At 39.1% G+C, this 9469-nt stretch overlaps 1 protein-coding gene across 1 annotated transcript in view; it reads left to right on the top strand.

The window, feature by feature from the left end:
- LOC138959638 (chitinase-3-like protein 1) overlaps nucleotides 1-8234 on the top strand; it is a 37257-nt gene extending 29023 nt beyond the window's left edge. Inside the window, exon 11 of the mRNA XM_070331206.1 lies at nucleotides 7505-8234. Within this exon, the coding sequence (XP_070187307.1) occupies nucleotides 7505-7677 (173 nt within the window). The 3' untranslated portion in view covers nucleotides 7678-8234. The remainder of the gene's footprint in view (nucleotides 1-7504) is intronic.
- Nucleotides 8235-9469: the final 1235 nt, after the last annotated feature.

Below are 9469 nucleotides of genomic sequence, written 5' to 3'. Positions count from 1 at the left end.
GGATGAGAAAATGACGACGACGACGATAACGAATATGATCACGACCACGACGATAAACACGATGACATCGACGAGGGGGACTGACGAAGAAGTCAAGGTCGACGAAAATAATGATATATTTAATAACGATTGCTGTAAAGACGAAGAAGCTAATAAAAAACAAAAGAAAAATAATTCACCGTTGCGGTTTTAGTGTTCCTGCGCCGAAGAAATAGACAATAACTATGCGAGCAAAAGCAGCTCGAAGAAGAAGAAAACTCTTTCGCTCATCTGTTTCTTTTGTTCTTTCTTTTTTTTCTTCCTCACAACATGTGTATAAATTGTATTGTTGACCTACTATACTGGATATAAGCTTCAGACTGTACAACAATTCTTTCGAATTAATTTTAAATATTCATGTGTATGTGCATACGAAAATGTGTCTGCAGCATGTAATGATATAAACACACATTATATACATGTCATGTACATTGATCAGGATCTCCCTTTATCAAAAAGGATCCATTTCAGGACAACTATCAATGATATTTCTTTCTCTTTTTTCCTTTTCTTAACTCTTCTCTGTCTCACACACACACACACACACACACACACACACACACACACACACACACACACACACACACACACACACACACACACACACACACACACACACACACACACACACACACACACGCATGCATCCACGCGTGCGCAAACACATACACAACCACGCGTGCGAACATACACACACTTAAATATTTTCATTTACAAAATACTGAAACGTCTCAACTCTAATTCACATCCGAACATCACATTTATATCAATAGGTCTACCATGTCTGTACTTACTAATACACATATTTAAAATGAGCAAAATATGATTAATAATTTTGTTTATGGGGATTGCACTTCTGGAGAATAACCAAACAATACATCTTGTTCTGTTAATATAATATTTTCTCCCGTATTAACAAATATACATCTACTAACATTTTCTCAAAACAATTTTATTTTTCTACATTTCCAAAAAAAGTGTTCAATATAATCCATTTCATTACAAAGACTACATAAACTATTTCTTTTTAACTTCATGTTATGCAATAAAATATTTGTGGGATAAATATTATGTAAAATGTTCCATTGGAGTAACTTTAATCTTTCTTCGCTTGTACATGCACTTGCCAGGACCAAATACTTCTGGTCAATGCAGATGTTATATTTGTGGGACCAACATTTTACAGAGCAGGGTTCACTGGCTTTGGCTTGCGTTAATATCGCGCGAACTTGCTTCGGGGAAGGGTTATTTAGCAGGTCCTGAAAATAGGTCGCAGGAGGCTCGTCACCCGCGTATTATATAAATGTGTCGTCTCGCAGCGCTCGCGCGCAGAGGGCCGTTGTACTCAAAAAGCCTCGTGGCGCTATATCCGACAGTGGCACAAATATGTTCAAATGAAACAATATGGTCGTCTATCAATATACAGGGTGTCCCAGAATACTTGCAACCCAAATACATACAAATAGTTTATTACACAGGCCAGCAACTCCAAAAAATAGTACATTTCCTGGAAGCTGAGATGATAACAATTAAAAAACTGAAGATTTGAGATCTCTTACTTGCAGGATACATTTTTCAGAACACATGTTCCAAATGACCGCCGTTTCGCTGCAGACACACTTGAAGCCGACGAGCAAAGTTGTCAATCACCTTGACACACTCTTCCTTCCTGATGGCACGAATGTTCTGGGTGATGAGTTTATGCTTGATCTGGATCCTGTATGGGTAAAGATGAAGATCCTTGATCAAGATTCTTTGCACTGATGAACGTGAAATACCCAGCTCTTGGCTTCGTCTTCGGATGGACTTTTTCGGACTCCTTCCGACAGAATCTCTCACCGCATTCACACTGTCAGGAGATCTTACAGTCAGCTTCCTGCCAGATTTGGGTGTTTCTGCCTTCTTGTTGATGTTGTTGACTGATCCTGTGGCTTTAAATTTGTGAACCCAACGATAAATTTGGCTTTTCTGGGGATAATTGTTGATGTGGAACTTCCTGCGATATTTGGCTTGCACCGTTTTGAATGATTTCGTCTCCAAATAAGTAGTGACGCAAAATACTTTTTGCTCTTTTGTCCAAGGCATTTTAAATTTGTCTGATTGCTAATTATTCTTTGTTATGGTCTCCTCTTTGCAAATCTAAAAAATAAGAAAAATAGCATTAAATATTGGCAGAGTTATTAGCACTAACATGGGTTGCAAGTATTCTGGGACACCCTGTATAACGTACACAATTCACACCAGCTTCAATCCATTTATCAAAACACAACACATTCTCCCTAAAAATAATATCTGCGTTATTCCACAAACATTGATCAAGAAAACGTTCTTTTTGAACAGGAAATACATATATCTGTTCTCAATCCATATTTTCAAAACTTGTTGCCAAAATTTTGATTTAACTGGTCAGACCAATAAACTGTTTCGGTTTGGCAGTTGATTTAAAACAACACAGCTGGCTCCCAAGAACCTCATAATAATGTCTTGGAATTAATTTTCAATTTGCAAAATCTGTTTGTTGTAACCTGGCTGCCCAACATAACTAAAAGGATGTCTGCATATCATGCATATTTATCATGTTAATACTGCCTATTTCTATTCTATTACACACAACTGTTCGTTTCACCTTTTCGAAGGCTTTACTATTTGAGTACTTCCGTTTTCACAAAAATGTAAAAGTGATAATATTTAATCTATCAAGCACTTTTGTCCGAGCAGAGAGTGTCTGCAAAACGTATACAAACTGGAATATCAAAAATGTTTTAATCATACACAATTTACAGCTAATGCTTAAATTCCTTTTTGACCACAATCCAACAATTTTTTTCAATTTTATCAAACCGTACTGACCAATTCTCTTCAATATCAGAAGCACCGATATCGTTTCTAAATATTATACCCAAAACTTTTAACTGTTTTTTCCATCTTATATTACAATATTGTTCAGGACTGTTCTTCATGGATCCTAACCACATTGCTTCTGGTGTTTTTTTTATTCAAAAGTAAATTTGAAATACATGAAAACTTTATTATTACTATTAACAATACTTGGTAAAAAAAACAAAATACACCCCTGACGAATTCCGGTTAATACGTCGAATTCTTCAGATATCCATCCCATGTAATTAATGCAACTTGTGGTATTATTCGTTAATTGTTTTACGGAATTCAAAAAATGATCACCGAAACCAAATTTTCTAAATGCCCAATACATATAATCTTTGGAAATTGAGTCAAAAGCACGTGAAAAACCAAGGCCAAGAAGAATGCCTGGTTCATTTTTCTGATTCATAACATCTGTTACGTCATCAATCAATCGAATGACATCGGTTGATTTTCTCCCTTTAATAAAACCGACTTGATCTTCTGAAATAATATCAGTAATGCCTGATGCGAGGCGAAGTGCCAAACACTTTGCAAATATTTTATTGTCCGTATTTGATAACGAAATTGGTCTCCAATTAATTAGACTGTCCCGTGGTAAATCTTTTCCTTTGTAAAGTAAGGAAATAACTGATTTTTTTGTGTAGTCGACATCTCACTGACTTAAAAGGAGATTTGTAAAGAATTAAAAACCATCGTCTTTAGCCTCGGCCAATTTTTTTAATGAAACTAGCTGTAAGCCCGTCTAAACCTGGCGATGATCCATTCCTTAATAATTGTAATGCTCATCTGTTTCTAGTCCGTGGAAGTCGACAGTAAGGATGTAAAGTCGACGAGTTAATACCGAATGGGCGGATCTAGCGTCCACTTGATTATTTTTTAATATTTTTTATTGCTGTTTGAACTGAAAATTGCTTTTGTTAATTATGGTTCGTACGGTACATGTACATGTGACTGAATAATATTCTGCTGTACACATTTAGTGGTTGTATATCATGGTAGTGAAAGTTGTTTGATGTAAGACAGAAGTAAACAAGATTGGTGTTAGTTAGAATGTAAGGTTCATCGAACTCTATACATATCACGTAATCCTTCTAGAAATATATAGAGATTACGCAATGTTCTATTTTTAACTCACATTGGGAATCCCGAGAGACTTTCTTTGTTTAGTGGGGCTCTTACGGGGGTCGAGGCTTGCCGAGACCCATTCAGTGCCCCACTAAACAAACAAAGTCGTGAGGGATTCCCAACGTGAGTTACAATAGAACATTGTGTAATTTTATTAGTACACTCTTTTTGCGGTTTGGCATGTTTTGTTGTTGTTTTTCGACTCAATGCTACGTCTATTTACACCCCCTGCAGGGCCTCCAGAAGTGTGATCACTATAAATAGTATAATGTACTTTTGGCGCTTCCGCACATGTAAGTAGTCCGATCATTCCACTGCATATTTCTCAGCACCTACTTTAGTTTGTGCATAAACCACACATTTGGTTCCCATCAAAACAGTCTGAACTAAAAGTACATCACCCAAGCATGACGTATTTTGAGAGAAAAAATCTATTTAGTTTGGAATGGAACGTTTGACGTCACCAACGTCAGTGGCCGATCATATCATTTTTAAGAGGAGGTTTCCCAATTAGCAATTTGTTTTGGGTAGAAATCGACGACGCGAAGCGTTCGGACCTCCTAGAGGGTCCGGGGGAATGCCCCCCCCCCCCCCAACAATTTTGATTAAAAAAACCGAAAATGGAGCAATTTGGTGCGATCTGAGTCAAGAAACTTCCCCTAATAGGGGAAGGGCTCTTAATATGGACCGCTTTTTGTTTCATGCTGATAACTAGCTTGTTTTCTTGCGAAGAAGTTTTATTTTGTGTTTGGTAGTCCTTCTCTCTTAGGTTAACCGTTAGGCCTAATTAGAGTAAAATAGCTTTGATAGACATTCAGCAAAAATTAAATACAGAAAAAATCACAAATGGTCCATATTAGGAGCCTGGGCGCCTAATACGGACCAGTGGAGAGGCCTTCACGAATCACCGTAAAAAGCCCCCTATACTTCAAAATAACATGATACAACTTAGTGTGCAGGTCAGACTAATTAGAATATGCTTTAGATTTATCTGTTTTGGGTTGATGAGAGCATTATTTGAAGCACACCAGGAAACTAAAGAAGCTTATCAAAAACATAGTGAAAATAAGTGAAATTATCAACTTCCACGAAAAGAAGACTATTTGTTATATTTTTTTTAAATCTCGAGGGCTAGTTATAGGTTATTTTCAGCAAGCTTCTTACTGAATAAAGGAAAATAGCCTTTATCTCTTCGATTTGTTGAAGGTGGTCCATATTAGGGGACTCACATACTTTGATATTTTGCTATTATTTTTTGTTTGCAGTAAAAACTCGGGGTCAACACTGCTAAAATGTAACACATACGGTCTTAGCTGTCATACATAGCAAGTTTTGTGTAATAAAAGCTTTGGCTGTGGACAGAAAGGAGTCCGTTTTAGGCGGCAAATTTAGAGTGAACGCTGCCAAAAGTGAAAAAAAGAGAAAAAGCCTAACGGTTTTGAGGTTTGTGTTTTTGCAACTGTTTTGACATGTGCAAGTTATCCCGAGAGGATGAATACAGCGAATGAAATTGTTTTGGGCGCTCTAGCGCCGTTAGTTTGTCAGAACTGGAGGTGGTCCATATTAGGAGCCGGTCCATATTAGGAGCCCTTCCCCTACACCTTCCAGAAAGTAAATTTAAGAAGGCAAATTTGGATTAAAACAAGGACAATTGACCGATCTGGTGTAACCTGAGCCAACAAATTACCCAACTACTTTCTCAAACCGTTACTTAGAAGACAAAGGCCTGTTCCTAGGGGGGTCCGGGGGCTTGCCCCCCCCCCCCCCCCGGAAAATGTTGATAAAAATCAAAGAAAATGGAGTAATCTGGTGCAATCTGAGCCATCAGTTTTTCTTTATTTAAAAAAGAATTTCTCTCTATTTTTTGTTTGTTTGTTAGGCTAGGGGGGGGGGGGGGTTCCGGAAACCCCGGAACCCCCCCCCCCCCCCCCCCCACTAGATCCGCACCTGAACGTCAGGGTCATTCTCTTCAGTGACACAGCGAGTTTTTATAGCGCGAAGTTTCAGTCTGATTCGCTGACGTTCACGTCTGGTGAAAGTATGCGGTGAACCCGATGTAATGTGAAAATAAACGATTTTGCAACACATACGGATAAGGATAGATTAGGTACAAGTGCCGAATTATGAATTCTCTTCATTGTGTACAGTTTGCTCCTTGTTCGATGCAGACGAAATAATGTTAGTGTTCCAGGTTTGTTGGTGTGTATTTCAGTTGCTAACGGGTATAATGTAAAAAAAAAAAAACTCCTTTTCTCGAAGACTATGACAACGAATACAGATGGTGTGGGAACATTCTCATGTGGCGGGACTGGATATTTTGGTTCGAACCGGTGAACATTTTCCTTTTGTTTGGGGTCCATGTTTTGGTCATTGGTGATTCTTGCGCAGCTAAAAATAAGACAACAAGTGCGCATGCTCAGATATTTACTCCATGTTTTAGCTCTCCAAAGCGCATGCTCAGACATTTACACAATGGTTTTCTGGGGCTTTTCAAAGCTTTACACCACCTTTTACCGTATATGGAAGTTAAAAATGACGCGCTTGGCCATATAAGGAACATAAATTGCAATCAAAGAGTGTACTAAAATATTTTATTCTACATACGTGAGAGAGTCGGACAGGGGCCTACTTTTTTCACTGTAGTTACGAACACGCAAAGCCTACGTATTTCGTAGCTCCGCAAATGCGTTTGTTTGTTTGTTTGTTTGCTTAACGCCCAACCGACCACGAAGGGCTATATCAGGGCGGTGCTGCTTTGACATAATAACGTGCGCCACACACAAGACAGAAGTCGCAGCACAGGCTTCATGTCTCACCCAGTCACATTATTCTGACACCGGACCAACCAGTCCTAGCACTAACCCCATAATGCCAGACGCCAGGCGAAGCAGCCACTAGATTGCCACTTTTAAAGTCTTAGGTATGACCCCGCCGGGGTTCGAACCCACGACCTCCCGATCACGGGGCGGACGCCTTACCACTAGGCCAACCGTGCCGGTCCGCAAATGCGTAACTTGGTGGTCACGACGCATGCTTAGTCGTATGCCTATGTTTTGGACCATAAAAAGATCAGACTTGGAGCTGGATGGATGAGGGGTCGTTATTATTGAATGTGGTTATCACAGCTTGACAGTTGTGCGTTTGTGTCTCAAGAACAAAAGTAATATGGCTTTAAACGCAATGAACTCATTCAGCTATATGAGTACATGCAGGTGAACAGCAAAGGCCAGCAATGTCAATTATAACAGAAAAAGAAAAGTGAATGATTAATTGGGCGAGATACTGAGAGCCAGTTAGAAAATAACGTCGACTCCGAATAAGTTCATCCACTTTACATCCCCTGAATGGGAAAAGAGAAGAAAAAGAGTATTTATGTTTTCTCCGTCTTCTTTTTTCCTCATCATGATCATCATGATCATCATTATCATTGGTTTTGTTTCTCTCTCTGTTGCAGTGCAATGCACAAGTCACCATGGCAAGAACGGTTCGCGTACCAAGTTTTACCTGTACTGTTTCAACGGCTTCTTCGCCATCGAGTGTTCTTGTCTTCCCGGCTTTTTCTACAACCGTTGCATTCAGGCTTGTGACTCGGATAGCAATTTTTTGACCTGTCCGTTCAGGTACTGACAATCGTAATGAGAGAGAGAAGGGCCCTGAATTGTGTTAACTGACTGGTGAATTAACTGACGCTGCAGTCCTACTACGCACGAACTGCAGTTTCCTTTTTACGTTCACCACTTTCAAAATTGTGTGATCTTGTCATATAACAGTGTAACAAACTCATAGGCATCATCAGTAAAGTAGCCATGAATGTGATTTCCCCAGAACCAGCAACAAAGTATATACATAGGTTTGACTATACATCTTATCCATCACTATCGTCAGTGATGACTTCAGAAGCAGCATCAGTTATGTCAAGGTATACTTTCACTGTATTTTATATTCTGTCTTTATCTTTTGTATTTTATTTTACTGTGGAGTTTTTTAAGTTTTCTATAATTATTTTATTTTGTTGATGCACGATGCCACAAAAGAGCAGTTGTGGACGTGAGCACCAACAGTTTCGAACCCTGTTTTCAGTATTTTTTCACATTTATATTTTCCTCTCGAAACGCATGACCAGGGTAGCGCAAATGAACCGATTTTGTATGTGTATGTGTACTATTTTTAAGAGAATAAAACAGATACTGAAAAAAGATGTTTATGTTGTAATCTTGGAAGAGAGCGAGAGATGGGGCAGGGAAGGTTTGGGGGTGAATGTGGACCTGCAACCTATTTCAAGCAAACAAAACGATTCACTAAATTTGTTATTTCATTTGAACGTTCGCAGACAAACACACAGAGAATGTGTATTATAGGCACGACACAGATATGCGAAAGCGTCGCTGTTCAGTGTTGTGCATCAACTACCACCACAGGTGCATGATAAAACACAAGTTATCAACAACCATCACTTGCAGTCGACGTGCGGTGATACACGCGCCCTGTAAGCCTTTCCCCAAGACCTATGTTACCCAAAAATTGAATAGGTAAATCTGGGAAACCGTTCAAGGGTGGTAACTCTCTAATCGTGCAAACCTTCGATCGTCCACTCAAAAGCTTTGAAATAAAGAAGTACCGAAGGAAATAAAAGAAGTAATTGTTTAGTACAAGAAAAGTATAGTTGACAGATTTTAATAAACAAATTATAACCCGACGTAAACAGATTTGCGTCTGACGCCAACCGACCGCGTTGAGGGGGCTAACTGTCCTTCGGGGTACAAAGAGAGACATTTGTACTGCGAAAGATGCTCATGAGTTCTCGACGATAGCGGTCCGTACCGATTCGTCCGTTCCCGAGCCGCTATCTCCGTATAGTTTGTATGCTCTACGCTCTATAAATATGACTGTTCGAATTGCCTAAAGTTGACGACTTCCCCTATTGTCCATGGCCAGTTCTCTTTTGGATATGTTTGTTTGGATAGAAAAATGTAATAGCACTAACATTCAGCGTGACCGACCGGTGTAAAAATATGTGTCGGAAACTTTACTCCGGAGTAAACATTTCGTCACAAAATTACCCCCTCCACAAAATGTTTACTCCCGGCCCAACATTTTACTCCCAGTAATAGCATCTTTGGTGCGAAGACGTATGGTTTATCATATAAAGGGAAGCAACCGGTTGGAAGCAGGCGTCTACAGAGACAGTTAGCAGTGTTGAAAGCTTGTCAGATGATTATTATTCTATTTTCATGATTCTGTCTTTGTTCGACAGATTTTATTTTATTTTGATAAGCACCTTCTAAATATAACTTGTTCAATCAATATAAACTGCATTATTAATGACATGTTCAAAGGGGCATTTAAGGGCACTCACAAAAGCTAAAACATACTTCGAGTACAGTGAATCCACGTTAGCTCTACTAAAGATGGAGGTATA

The sequence above is a fragment of the Littorina saxatilis genome, linkage group LG2, assembly GCF_037325665.1.
Source record: "Littorina saxatilis isolate snail1 linkage group LG2, US_GU_Lsax_2.0, whole genome shotgun sequence".
NCBI lineage: Eukaryota > Metazoa > Mollusca > Gastropoda > Littorinimorpha > Littorinidae > Littorina > Littorina saxatilis.
The sequence above is the reverse complement of the archived record's forward strand: the minus strand, read 5'-3'. Positions and strand labels throughout refer to the sequence as shown.